The sequence below is a fragment of the Ochlerotatus camptorhynchus genome, unplaced genomic scaffold (genome assembly GCF_037179485.1).
Source record: "Ochlerotatus camptorhynchus isolate MF236.1 unplaced genomic scaffold, CSIRO-AGI_Acam_v1.1 ptg000010l, whole genome shotgun sequence".
In the NCBI taxonomy this organism is placed as follows: Eukaryota; Metazoa; Arthropoda; class Insecta; order Diptera; family Culicidae; genus Ochlerotatus; species Ochlerotatus camptorhynchus.
In genome coordinates, this window is record NW_027040502.1 from 1,989,406 (window position 1) to 2,004,465 (window position 15,060).

The 15,060-nt window shown below is 40.7% G+C and overlaps 1 protein-coding gene across 1 annotated transcript in view; it reads right to left on the minus strand.

Moving 5' to 3' along the window:
- The window catches only part of LOC135699828 (transcriptional activator cubitus interruptus-like), a 304,306-nt gene extending 289,822 nt beyond the window's left edge, over window positions 1-14,484 (minus strand). Inside the window, exon 1 of the mRNA XM_065220180.1 lies at window positions 13,279-14,484. Within this exon, the coding sequence (XP_065076252.1) occupies window positions 13,279-13,604 (326 nt within the window). The 5' untranslated portion in view covers window positions 13,605-14,484. The remainder of the gene's footprint in view (window positions 1-13,278) is intronic.
- Window positions 14,485-15,060: the final 576 nt, after the last annotated feature.

Below are 15,060 nucleotides of genomic sequence, written 5' to 3' on the forward strand. Positions count from 1 at the left end.
TTTTTCCTCCGGGGTGCCGAAAATGCTGTCGTCGTGTCGTTCGGTTCGTTCCGGTCAATGGACTCCGCCGCCGTCGGTTCCTCTCTCTTGATTTTCCAGCGAAATCATTATCCTCCGGTTGACTAACTGAGACCAAAGGCTGGCGACGACGACGACGACGAGGAGGAACAGGACGAAAGCCACAGGCACAAATCGGCTTAAAACGCTTCTCATTTGCCACTCCTCCCAGCCAGGTCCGGGAACCCGATCCGAACCGGGCTGTGAGTGAGTGAGGTTAAGGGGACCGTTAAAAATTTGCCTTCGAGGTCCAGGGCGACCGTTTTTCGGGGTGAAAGTATCGAATTTCCTTCACCTTCTCCTCCTCCTCCTCCTCCTCCTCGTGGTGGTTGGATGAGAGCCGACGTCGAGGGAAGTGAAGAAAAGTGGTGAACCGGCGAAGGCGGTAGCTGAACCTAACCTCGAAACAATGTGGTCATTTACTGGTGTCGTCGCGGTGGTTGCCGACAAAACTGTGGCTGAAGCAAACCTAACCACAAAGGCGAGTAATTAATTAATTTATGAATTACTCCGGGGTTTCTTTTTTGCAGGGCAAATGCGAGCGCGTTGGTCGGGGAGTTAATTGTCCGTGAAAATCGTTGGACGACGGCCAGGAAAATACCTCCAATCTGTTTTCATCGCTGAAACACGGACGAAGCGAGCTTGGAGACATCAGAGGCACAGGTGCAGTGGTGGGTAGTGTTTTGAAAATAGTTGTGTCAGCCCCGCTCACACTTTTCTGGTGTTATTTAGACAGAAATTTTCTTCCTGAATTGAAGCAGATCACTTCGCTTTCCCTTCAATATTAGCATTTACATCACCTTAATTCAGAAAAACTGAAACTTTAACAAAACTTTATTCCATCATTGCAAACTACTCTCTGACGTTTGACATCTACACTGTACACACAGAGCATATTTAACTCAAACAGTGTCTGCTTTTCACACACACACACAAACAATGAAACCTCTGGATCGCTTGCCAAATCACCCATTCGCATTGAGTGGCAAATGTTTTGACAGCCTCCGCTGTACCAAAAGTTATCGCCAATCAGTCAGTCAGTCAGCAGCCGATCGCACTAATAACTGACGGACCGGAAGTGTGTCAAAAACATCCCAGTTGCGCTGCTGTGATGAATACGAGGATGAATTCATATGTGTGTGCTTACTTGGAGATTTCAAAAGCGGCGTAATAAATAACAAACCCGGACTGTCTGCGGAACAGATGTGCGCGAGTATGTTCACACTTCCCGTGCTCGCGAAAGTGACGCGCTCGCGGAGATGATATGATTTGAGCGTTGAAAAAAATCCAGTCTGATTGGCATTTCGGCGGTCAATTAAGCCGTGTTTACACTGGGCCCCATAGCGACGCGCTCGTCGGAAACGGTTTGACGAAATTGACGTCTGACGGTTGACCGGGTTGGATGATGGGAAAACAACAAACCAAAACAAACGGTAATTAAAACACGCCCAGAGCGAAGAGAAAGAGCGTAAAGCGTTTCCTTTCCGAACGACCGAGCGGACGACGCGTTTTCGTCTGGTCGAAAAAGGAGGAAATTTTGTTTTTATTCTGTTAATTAAGATTTAAGAGAACATGTTGATTTATGATAATATAAAACACACCGGCAGCCAGCAGCAGCAGCAGTCTCAGTCTCTGATCTTCGGTAAGTGGCGACGAGGGGTCCTCTGCATTCAGGCACAGTCACAGGACAGGAGCGCACTGACGCAGCTCTCGTCTCCTCCTTCGCGGCAGAAAGGTTTAATTTCATAATTCCGAGAAAAACAGCACATACCCGGTACGGGCTTCTCTCTGGAAGAGCATGGCAGTCTGAGGAGTCTGAAGCTGAGCTTGCGCGCTCAAGACGTCGTTGTTTTATGCTAATGTCATACCGATAGCTCCCCCTCTTCTTGAATATTGCCCCTTCTTTCCCTCGGTGGCGGGTCGCAGCGAGTAATTTATAGTCGGGAAGGGAAAATTCACACATTGCATGCCTCCCTAGAATGGTGGATTTATAGGGATCATAGCTCATAAACCTTTTCAACAACAACAACAGACAGTCAGACAGACAGAAGCAACTCACTCCCTATAGGCACATATAGATGGGAAAATAGTTGAGCGAGGTCAAACGCCCTGCCTGGCTGACACCAGTGGTTAAGCCGGGGTGACACTTGCAGATTATCTCCGATCACAGATTGCTATAGGACAGAATTAATTTAGATGGAGATTTTCGACGTTGGGAATTACTGCGATCAAAGTTTGGTGTTTTGTTTTGACTTCTCCGCGGGGCTAAATTTAACACTTTCCTAAGCGGCCGCTGTCAAAAAGTAGCAATGGAACACACCCGCTATATTGCACTGATGGCGTCTACTGCTGACATCGCTTGTCGTCGTGGTGACGAAATCGGTTCTTTTCGTCGGCTTGGACCGCTGCGCTGCGGGAAAGAGTTCAATACGACACGATGGCGAAGCTGGTGGAAGGTGTTAGATTTCACACACACACACACTCACACGAACACACAGAAGTTCAGGCTTCAGTTTGGCTGACAGCAACTTGGGGAGCTTTGTTTTCATTGTGAAACCGGGAGTCATCTAGTGGGCAATATTTTCAAGGTGGAATTGACAGTTTGCAGCTGGTTTCGGTTTCGGGAGTTCTCCTTGTGGGCAATGTTTCGTTGGATTAGAATTAGTGTGATGTGGATAATATTTTTATTTTTTTTTTAAGACGTGGTGGATTCTTTTTTTTTAAATCTCAATGTATCTGGGAATGGACATTTTTCGAAGCCTAGAAATCCTCTGTATTTTCACGAGAAATCACTGCGAAGTTGGATAAAAGGGTTGGGTTTGCAGCAGGATTTGTTCTGGTAAACGGTACAATGTTTTGAAGTGATTCCACGTAACATTGTAAGTTTTACCGAGGTATTACATCACTCTACAAGTCTAAATCATGATCTACAGAACGGCCATAAAAAACAAAATTTTTACTTGAGATGTGTTCATGTTATGAAGAAAACGATTAAAGCAAATCAATGAGCAAAAACGGCAACTCGAAGACCACCGAGCCCCTCATATCGCAACTCACCATTTATGATCGAGTTGATGCTATAATCTGGGAGCTACCCAACAAACATTGAAGGCAGAAAGGGAGCTTATTTAGACAAAATTAAGATTCTTCAGCTAAAAAATAGCTTATTCAGTCTCTTATCACCCCACATTATTTGTTGGGTATAACCATGCAAAACATGTCGAGCAATTGTAATAAGGGTTGCTTTAAAAGGTAGTCACTCTACAAACGCATTTTGCGCCAACTTTTTTTTCTCAGTGTGCCTCAACTGAGCCGAAGGTGCCATGACATGACTTTTCTTGTTTGTGAAAAATTGCTTGTTTGGCAACCCGGTTTTCAAGTATTCCTGTTTCAGTTCTGGCGTCAACTGTGGAGGCCTGCTCACTGAACGACGTTGGAGCCGTTTTCCTTCCTTCAGTCGGGCTAGTTCCACCAAGGCGGGAAGTAAGAATAACCGTTCGATAGCTCTGCTAGAAATGTGATACGTGACTACCGAACGCAGACTGCTGTTCTTCGCTGGCGTGCTTTCTGGAAGTTCTCAACAGTGGTGGGTTCTCCAGCTACTAAAATGCTTTCCCTGGTTTGTCAGTAGCAGTGCACTCCTCTATAAGTTAAGCATCGTATAAGATCGAGTTCGAGTATTCGAACTAAGACAGCCCCAAAGCTTGAGTTATGCGATCCAATTATCTCGAACCAATTCATTCAAAACACTCCGATAGACTGGTAGAATATCTCAAATCCACAGTCAATATATCCAACACTTCCTGGAGCCCATTTTGGGTCATCAAATACCCTCCAAACTGCGACATTTCCCCCTGCATCCGCAAACCCTCCTTCTGATGATTCAAGACGCTTTGAATCTTACATACTGCTTCCAAATGCTCGCTTATCTCCTGGGACCGTACGCACAGCCTGTCAATGGTCTAATCTGCTTGGCCGATTATATAGAATCAAAATATTGCTTGCAATGGATAGATATCGAGTAAACTAGAAGATTAAGTGTATTTTTCAACCGTTTCAAGTATGAATATGGCATTAAATCTGGTTTTGAAAGTTGGTGCTCAGGTAAAAAGTGAGATTACGGGACGTTACTGGTTATTGATCCTTAAATATTTGGAATCACTGAAAATTGTACAGTGAGTTAGTTTCTGTGGAATGTTCTACTAGGGAACTGCAATCGAGTTGTACATTCCGCGTGCCATTCAGGTCGATTCAGGACATTATTTTGAAAATGCTTGATCAAAAAAAAAATGCTAAGAGGTGGTATCCAAGACTCGACCGTAGATTTGACGTAGGATCACGTGCTCGGTATCAATATTTGGCGACTATGTTAGGGAAACTACTATTTGCAGGCAATCGGTGATAATTTTGATCACCATTGCAACAGTTGGATATTTATGTTAGTTTCAATAGTGACCTATTAAAAATTGATTAAGTATTCATTCTAGCAGCTTCGTAGAAAAATTACCAATCGATTGGCTTGTTTAGAATTAAAATCCATCGGCTATTGACAGAGTTATAAGTGGTCAAAACCTGACCACTTTTCGTAACGCGGTCGTTGTTGCTTTTTTTTAATTGCACCCCCAATATGTTGCCGAAAGACGTAATCCTACGTCAAAACCACAAGTGCCCTATGGGGTTGTATGTAATGGTGACGTAGGACTACGTGGTCTTATATAATAAATCTTATTTGTTAACTGCAGCAGGAGCTTGTGTTTTGTGTAGGAATAGGAATTTGAGCGGGGTTCTCTCTGTGTATACTCTTTAGTATGACGCGCTTGACATAGATGGCCCACAGCGACTCACGAAGAGCTACTGATTCCGATCAATAGCGGTGCAGTTTCTTCTTCTTCCTATCGATGCTCATGTTGGCTGCAGCTCGCTGCTCGCAGGCAGCCTTTCGTTGTGTACTGGAGAACACCACCTTTCAGCACGCGATGGTTGAATAAACACCGTTTGGTGAAACCGGATGGAATTCAACTTTGAAATCTGAGTTAGGGAAATCGCTTTTCGCAGGCAATAGGTGGTCATTTTAATTATCATAGCAACAGTTGCACATTCGTGCAATTTTCAATAGTGACATTTTAAAAAATGATAAAGTCTTAAATTTAACAGACGCGTTGAAATATATCTGATCGATTGGTGATAAAAATATTGAAATTGGACCAGGGGCAGCTGAGTTATTAACGTTCAAAATCTTTCATAATTCTGTTACATATTCCACTCTCGGTATTCACAAAGTGTACCCCCACATAGAAATCACAGACGTAGTCCTACGTCAAAATAAAGGTTAATGAAATTTAAAAAAAAAACATTGCTAGAGTTAAAAGTTTGCGTTGGTTCTTTTTGTGCGCCACGTTTTTTTATTAAAGAGCTTGTAGATGTTTTATCAGAACAATCTCGGGCTATTGACCGCAATACGAAACCTGAAGACATTAAGGGCCACCCACATTAAATCCGTTTGCGTTGCGTTGACAGTTAGACAATAGATTTAGCTGCCACTTTGCCGCAACGCGTCCGATCCGGATCTAATGTGCCTTTAGAGTGGTCCTATGGAAGATCAGGAACAGCCGTTAAAGTGGTCTTAGAGCGAAGCTATTTTTCGAAACTACTTTTACTTCACACAGAAGTATGGATTGAAGCCTGTGACCTAACCATGGGCACAAAGTTCAGAACATCCGTAAATATGGTAAGTTCTACGTAAACAACTGCGATGGATCTTGTTCTTCTTGGGATCAATTCGTAAGACGAGAATTCATATAAATATCCACAGTTTGACCATGCTTTCCACATGATTGCTTTGCCAAATTCGATTGCGCTTTTCCAAGCCAAATTTGGCTTCGCTTCTCGTAATCCAAATTCGACTTTGCATTTCTCGCAATCCATATTAGATTTTGATTTTCCAAGTAAAACTTATCTTCTCGTAACCCAAATTCGATTGCGCTTTTCGCTTATCGTAATCCAAACTCGATTGCGCTTCTCGAAATTCAATTTGACTTCGTTCCTCCTAATCCAAATTCGACTTTATTAATCCAAATTAGATTTCGCTTTTCCAAGTAAAATCTGACTTTTGACAAATTTGACAACCTGGATTGCGGTTTTCCAAACAAAATTCAACTTTTTTTTTTCTGCTAATCATAAATTTGACATCGCTTCTCGTAATCAAAATTCGATTGCGCTTTCCAAGCCCAAATTTGTCGTCGCTTCTCGTAATTCAAATTCGATTTAGGCTTTCCAAATAAAATTTGACATCTCTTCTCGTGAACCAAATTCGATTGCACTTTTCAAGTAAAATTTAACTTCGCTTCTCGTCATCCAAATTCGATTTTACTTTTCCAAATCAAATTTGACTTTTCACAAATTTGACAAATTGGACTGCGTTTTTCCAAACACAATTCGACTAAGCTTCTCGTAATCCACATTAGATTGCACTTTTCCAAGTAAATTTTGACTTCGCTTCTTATAATCCAAATTCGACAGCGGATCACTTCTCGTAACCCAAATTCGATAATGGATTTCTAAGTAAAAATTGACTTCGCTTCCGGTAAACCAAATTCAATTGCGCTTTTTCAAGTAAAATTTGACTTCACATCACGTAATCCAAATTCGATTGCGCTTTTCCAAGCTAAAATTTGTCATCGCTTGTCGTAATTCAAATTCGATTTCGACTTTCCAAATAAAATTTGGATCCACTTCTCGTAATCCAAATTCCAGTTTGGTTTTCCAAAAAAAAATGACTTTTCACAAATTTGACAAATTGGATTGCGCTTTTCCAAGCCAAAATTTGTCGTCGTTTCTCGTAATTCAAATTTGATTTTGACTTTCCAAATAAAATTCAACTTCGCTTCTCGTAATCCAAATTAGATTGTGCTTTTCCAAATGAACTTTGACATCACTTCTCGTAATCCAAATGAGATTTTCCATTTAAAAAAAAAATATTCTTCACTTCCCGTAAACCAAATTCGACTGCACATTTCCAATTCAATTTGACTTCGCTTCTCGTCATCCATATTCGATTGCGCTTTTCCAAGCCCAAATTTGTCGTCGCTTCTCGTAATTCAAATTCGATTTAGGCTTTCCAAATAAAATTTGACTTCTCTTCTTGTAAACCAAATTCGATTGCGCTTTTCAAGTAAAATTTGGCTTCACTTCTCGTAATCCAAATTCGATTTTGGTTTTCCAAATTTGATTTCACTTCGCTTCTCGTCATCTAAATTCGATTTTGCTATTCCAAATCAAACGAATTGCATTGTGCTTTTCCAAATAAAATTCCACTTAGCTTCTCGTAATCAAAATTAGATTGCACTTTTCCAAGTAAAATTTGACTTCGCTTCTCATAATCCTAATTCGACTGCGGATTTTACTTCTCGTAATCCAAATTCGATAATGGATTTCCAAGTAAAAACTGACTTTGCCTCTCGTAATCCAAATTCGATTTTGCATTTTCAAAACATGTTTGACTTCGCTTCTCGTAATCCAAATTTGATCGCGCTTTTCGAAAAAAATAGACTTCACTTCCCGTTAACTAAATTCTACTGTACTTTTCCAATTCAATTTGACTTCGCTTCTCGTAATCCAAATTCGGTTGCGCTTTTCCAAGCGTAAATTTGTCGTCGCTTCTCGTAATTCAAATTAAATTTAGGCTTTCCAAATAAAATTTGACTTTTCTTCTCGTAAACCAAAATCGATTGCGCTTTTCACGTGAAATTTGGCTTCACATCTAGTAATCCAAATTCGATTTTGGTTTTCCAAATAAGATTTGACTTCGCTTATCGTCATCACATCCTAATTCGATTTTGCTCCGAATAAAATTTGACGTTTCACAAATTTGACAAATTGGATTGCGCTTTTTCAAACAAAAATCGACTTAGCTTCTCGTAATCCACATTAGATTGCACTTTTCCAAGTAAAATTTGACTTCGCTTCTCATAATCTCAATTCGACTGCGGATTTCACTTCTCGTAATCCAAATTCAATAATGGATTTCCAAGTAAAAATTGACCTCGCTTCTCGTAATCCAAATTCGATTTTGGTTTTCCAAATAAGATTTGATTTCGCTTCTCGTAATCCAAATTCGATTATGCTTTTCCAAATAAAATTTGTCTTTTCAGAAATGTGACAAATTGAATTGCGCTTTTCCCAACCAAATTCGACTTCGCTTCTCGTCATCGAAATTCGATTTTGCTTTTCCAAACAAAATTCGACTTAGCTTCTCCTAAACCGAATTTGATTGCACATTCCAAAGTAAAATTTGACTTTGTTTCTCGTAATACAAATGAGATTTTCCTTTTCAAAAAAAAATAGACTTCACTTCCCGTAAACCAAATTCGACTGCACATTTCCAATTCAATTTGACTTCGCTTCTCGTAATCCATATTCGATTGCCCTTTTCCAAGACCAAATTTGTCGTCGCTTCTCGGAATTCAAATTCGATTTAGGCTTTTCAAATAAAATTGGACTTCTCTTCTCGTAAACCAAATTCGATTGCGCTTTTCAAGTAAAATTTGGCTTCACATCTAGTAATCCAAATTCGATTTTAATTTTCCAAATACGATTTCACTTCGCTTCTCGTCATCTAAATTCGATTTTGCTATTCCAAATCAAATTTGACGAATTGCATTACGCTTTTCCAAACAAAATTCGACTTAGCTTCTCGTAATCCACATTAGATTGCACTTTTCCAAGTAAAATTTGACTTCGCTTCTCATAATACAAATTCGACTGCGGATTTCACTTCTCGTAATCCAAATTCGATAATGGATTTCCAAGTAAAAATTGACTTTGCTTCTCGTAATCCAAATTCGATTTTGCATTTTCAAGAAAAGTTTGACTTCGCTTCTCGTAATCCAAATTTGATCGCGCTTTTCGAAAAAAATAGACTTCACTTCCCGTTAACTAAATTCTACTGCACTTTTCCAATTCAATTTGACTTCGCATCTCGTAATCCAAATTTGGTTGCGCTTTTCCAAGCGTAAATTTGTCGTCGCTTCTCGTAATTCAATTTCAATTTAGGCTTTCCAAATAAAATTTGACTTTTCTTCTCGTAAACCAAAATCGATTGCGCTTTTCACGTGAAATTTGGCTTCACATCTAGTAATCCAAATTCGATTTTGGTTTTCCAAATAAGATTTGACTTCGCTTATCGTCATCACATTCTAATTCGATTTTGCTTTTCCAAATAAAATTTGACGTTTCACAAATTTGACAAATTGGATTGCGCTTTTTCAAACGTAAATCGACTTAGCTTCTCGTAATCCACATTAGATTGCACTTTTCCAAGTAAAATTTTAATCCAAATTCGATAATGAATTTCCAAGTAAAAATTGACCTCGCTTCTCGTAATCCAAATTCGATTTTGCTTTTCCAAACAAAATTCGACTTAGCTGCTCCTAAACCGAATTCGATTGCACTTTCCAAAGTAAAATTTGACTTCGCTTCTCGTAATCCAAATTAGATTTTGCTTTCCAAGTAAAATTTGACTTTTGACCAATTTGACAAATTGAAGTGGGGTTTTCCAAGTAAAATTTGACCTTCGCTTCTCGTAATCCAAATTCGATTTTAATTTTCCAAATAAAATTTGACTTTTCAGAAATTTGACAAATTGGAAATTGGACAAAATTCGACTTCGCTTCTCGTCATCCGAATTCGATTTTTCTTTTCCTTCTCGTAATCCAAATTCGATTTTGGTTTTCCAAATAAAACTTGACTTCGCTTCTAGTAATTCAAATTCGATTGCGCTTTTTACTTCTCGTAATCCAAATTCAATTGCGCTTTTCGAAATTAAATTTGACTTCGTTCCTCTTAATCAAAATTCCATTGCACTTTTCCAATTAAATTTGACATCGCTTCTCGTAATTGAAATTCCATTGCACTCTTCCAAGTAAAAATTTGAATTCGCTTCTCGTAATCCAAATTAGATTTTGCTTTCCATGCAAAATTTGACTTTTGACCAATTTGACAAATTGAAGTGGGGTTTTCCAAGTAAAATTTGACCTTAGCTTCTCAGAATCCAAATTCGATTGCGGTTTGCCAAGCGTAAATTTGTCGTCGCTTCTCGTAATTCAAATTTGATTTAGGCTTTCCAAATAAGATATTACTTCTCTTCTCGTGAACCAAATTCGATTGCGCTTTCCAAGTAAAATTTGGCTTCACTTCTCGTAATCCAAATTGGATTTTGGGTTTCCAAATAAGATTTGACTTTGCTTATCGTCATCCAAATTCGATTTTGCTTTTCCAAATAAAATTTGTTTTTTTTCAGAAATTTGACAAATTGGATTGCGCTTTTCCCAACAAAATTCGACTTCGCTTCTCGTCATCCAAATTCGACTGCGGATTTCACTTCTCGTAATCCAAATTCGATAATGGATTTCCATGTAAAATTGACTTCGCTTCTCGTAATCGAAATTCGATTTTGCTTTTCCAAATAAAATTTGTCTTTACAGAAATTTGACAAATTGGATTGCGCTTTTCCCAACAAAATTCGACTTCGATTCTCGTCATCCAAATTAAAAAAAAATAGACTTCCCTTCCCGTAATCCAAATTCGACTACGCTTTTCCAAGTAAATTTTGAATTTGCTTCACGTAATCCAAATTCGATTGCGCTTTCTTAAAAAAAATCACTTCCCGTAAACCAAATTCGATCACGCTTTTGCAAGTAAAGTTTCTCGTAATCCAAATTAGGCTTCGCTTTCTTAAGTAAAATTTGACTTCGCTTCTCGTAATCCAAATTCGATTATGGTTACACAAATAATATTTGACTTTGCTAGTCGTAATCTAAATTTGATTTTGGTTTTTCATGTTAAATTTGGCTTCATTTTTCGAAATCCAATTTCAATTGCGGTTTTCCAAGTAAAATTTGACTACTTTTTTTCAAGTTAAATTTGACTTTTGACAAATGTGACAAATTGGATAGCGCTTCTCGTAATCCAAATTCGATTATGATTGTCCAAATAAAATTTGATTTCGCTTCTCTTAATCGAAATTCGACTACGCTTTTCCAAGTAAAATTTGACTTAGCTTCTCGTAATCCAAATTAGGCTGCGCTTTTCCAAGTAAAATTTGACTTCACTTCTCGTAATCCAAATTGGACTGTGCTCATCCAAAAAAAATTTTGACTTCGCTTCTTGTAATCTAAATTCCTAATTGATCCATGATAAGCAAAATAATCTATAAGATGGATGTGGATTGTATGGATATTTATTGATCATGTAGATCTTTTTGCGGATCATCAAATGAATGAAGTTTAAAATTTAATTCTTGATCATCTCTGTAGCATAAAGGATCAAATCGGGACTTTTTATAGATCAATGCCACTTCCTGTCCAATGGTTGATCCAGTATCAACGAACACGTACCTTATGAGATTTGAGCTAAGATTATGGGGTATATTGGAAAGATAAAATCAACGTGGCAATTTAAGAAACTGATCCCAGACCTCTACCAGTTTAGTGGAAGCGAACAAGTCTGTATGTTACCATACAAGAATAGATTTAAGATTGTGGCATGGACCCTGAAGAGGAAAAGTTCTCCAAACCAAATCTGAAGGAATCGTAAAAATTGCCAACTAATTAAAACACTAGTAGTAACTAACGATATAAGAATGAATTTAAGTTTTAGACCTCAATGTGGATTCAAAGGGCCACGGAACGGTACCATAGAGGTAACTCTAAGGCTAGAAGGTCCCGAAGAAACGTGCTCAAGTTTTTGGCTCAGCTCTGGAACTCTCTTCGGTCCCAAGCAAATCGATGCACCCCTCGAAACATAGGAAAATCCACGAACCCCTCATTTTATCTGTCAAACTTTCATAGCGAATCAAAACAAACATGTCTAGTCAAGAAGTGAGCCAATTTAAAATCATTAGTTTCCACCGGGTGACGGTACTTTGTAAGATCCGGAACACAGGTGGAATCAAGACTGCAATTCATGAAACTGATCCTAAAGCCCTACAGAAGCACTTGGAGTTGAGATATACGGATGAGATAGGAGTTGTGAACCCTATGGGCAACGAAATGGCCTCTGGAGGATCCGGAACTGTTTTAAAAGTGAGTACAGAATTTAAACTGATCCTAGAACCTCGCCTCGTGGTGTAAAGAACTAAATTGTTGTTGTCACCTCTGGTGCCTCAAATCGATCCTACAGAAACAACGGTTCCGCCGTAAAAGTGGCAACTCATGAAACTGATCCCAGAGCGCGCCGGCTTTAAACGGCGGTGGTTGGATCCTATAAGTTAGCGAGAAATTTTCCATCAAAACTCACCGCTTGAATCCGTAATCGTCTTCCAGGATCTGGTCCACAATCCGGCCACTCGTTCCGCACAACATCCTCCACGTACCTCGGTTCTGTCTCCTACTCACACACAAACTCTTGTTCCCTCGCAAAGTACGTACGCTATCTGTCAAAAATGTACACTCCTATCGCAAGTTACTCAATCCTGACTTGTATACACTTTGAACATAAAATAATCAAATGGGTACTAATCTGAACCCTACATAGTCCATGGTCCAGACAACGCATCACCTTCAAATTCACGAGCTTTGCAATCAATTTCAGATCTTTCCAGATCCTTGAATGTGCCCACTTTGTGCCATTCAATGTCAAGAGATTAACACTTCCATCATCCAATATTTTCGCTCGGTAAATCAAAGGCCCATTTTAGTACCCTTATAATTTGATTAAAAATTTAACGCCATTTTTCATCCGCCCCATCTTAGGATCGCTCCACTTAAGAAATGGTCAAAAGGCATAAACCATTCAGAAACCCGTTCCGATCGCAATCGTCGAATCTTCCATCGCCATAAAAAAAACTGAAGGAAAGCAATAGAGTATAGTTCAACAGAGCGCGTATGTGTGCCATAAAATATAAAAGCCGCAGCTTCAGCGTTCATTCAGTTTCAAACGTGCGAGAGGCCAATCAAAAATTTTATGTCACCGAGATTTTTTGCCGACGGCCGCGCGGCGATCAAGTCGGTTCATCAACCGACAACTTCCTCTGGTCGTTAAACAAAAACCAAAAAGAGAAAAAAAACAGTTCATTCTAGATAGAGGGAGGGGTCACTACTTGTTCTGACTCGGTTCCGACCAGCAGCCCCAAAGTGCCTACGGTCGTAAAGTTCGACTTTTATGAAGTAGTTAAAAATGTGCGAAACACATGTTCTTAATCATCGAGGGAACCTAATCACTTACCCGTGAGATGCCGTCGAGTGATGATAGGAAGGGGGCCCAGTGGGATCCCACAGCCCATAGCGGCCATCATGGGCCATTGCCACCGCCCGCTGATCCATCGAAGGAAGCTGCGAGTGGAATGCCACAAAGGCCGACGGAATCTGCAGAGGGCCATAGCCACCGCCCGGGTTGGCCCCATTTGCTGCAGCCGCGGCTGCTGCCAGACCGTGGGATGCCGCTGCTGCGGCCAACCCCGGGTGATGATGGGCCGCTGCGGCCAACGGATGGCCCGGATGGTGAAACGGATGCACCTGCATGTGCTCGTGAAATGTTTCTTTCTCCGGCATCGTTTTGCTCGTCGTAGAACACACTAAATTCAAACTTAAGCACTGAAATTCCGATTCACGTTTTCACTTATCCATCTTCACTGGTTTTCTCTCGTCCTTACAGTGCTCCTGCCGGGCCCGGTCGTAAATATCTCAAGGGAACGGCACGGACGGTACACGATCAGGTAATATATCCATTCATTTCTAGGAAAAGAAATCCTCTTCGTTCTTCTGCCGTCAGGTTTTTTTTTCCGTTCAGCTCTTCCTTTCCTCTTCTTTCCCGTAAACACCGTATACTCAAGTAAGGTCACAAGCCCTTCGTTCCACACGCAATGACTTTCATTACCGATTTACACAATTTATTTGCTTCAATCTTTTCTTCACTCTCGTATTTAAACGATCTACTCCTGACACTGTTAAGTAAAAAAGGACCGAAACATTCGCAATCCTTCAATCACTCACTTGGCAAAACCAAAGCAGGCTTGCGCGCACGGGTCGAACCCTCGACTTTTGAACCCGATCACACGCGATACTCGCAAAATCCTCACTTGCCGTCGGTAAAAATCTTTTCCTTCGACCGATCGCGCAGTACTCTTCTCCGTGTTTGACTTCTACCGCGCCAAACTAAACCAATCAGATCAATTAGCACCAATTATGAACGTCACTCGACGAATTATTGCTGCTGCCGCTTAAGAACTAGACTACATATTATTTTCTACAATCGGTCCTGAATATTGACAGAATTGTCTCATGAATCACCCCCGGACGGACGCAAGCCAACCGAAACAAGCGCGATCAAATGATCTCCCTCCTCTCTGCCTGTGAATGGACAATACACGCACGGAACCGAATACTGAACTGAAAGCAAGCTACTACGTGAGGTTGAGACTTCTCCGCACAGACTGCCGAGCCGGAGCGGGACCGCGTAGGGATTCCGGCAATGTGTATAATTTTTGGTTTTGGCCAAACAAATACACGATCGACGGTTCGGAGAGCGTGAGCGAGAGAGCGAGAGCGAGGGAGTGCGAGCGAATCCAGCTCGGGTGCAGCAGTAATGAAGTGATCTTCTCCTGCCTGTCACGATCGCGAACGGCGATCATCAGCCCGGGCGGGTTGGAGCGAAGGGAACGGCATGAAATCGATTGCATAGTAGTGCGAATGGGATGGGAAATCGGACCTTTTTTTCCCGTTGGGTGGTGTGTGGGTGAGTGAAATGAGCGAGTGTGCGAGAGGCGCGATCGCACGACGATCATGGCCACGATTGCAGTGCAGTGCAGACGGACGGACCAAACGAGCATACGAGAGAAACGGACAAAATCAACATGGAATTCGAAGTAGCGTGTGAGGAGGAAACGGCCAAAAATGGTTGGCCATGGGAGAGGAGGATTGGGAAAAATGATGGTTCGTTTCGGGCTTTGGCTGAAGGAGTTAGGTTTGGGAAGAAAGACGGTCTCTGGGTTTGTTATTGGTTTTTGAC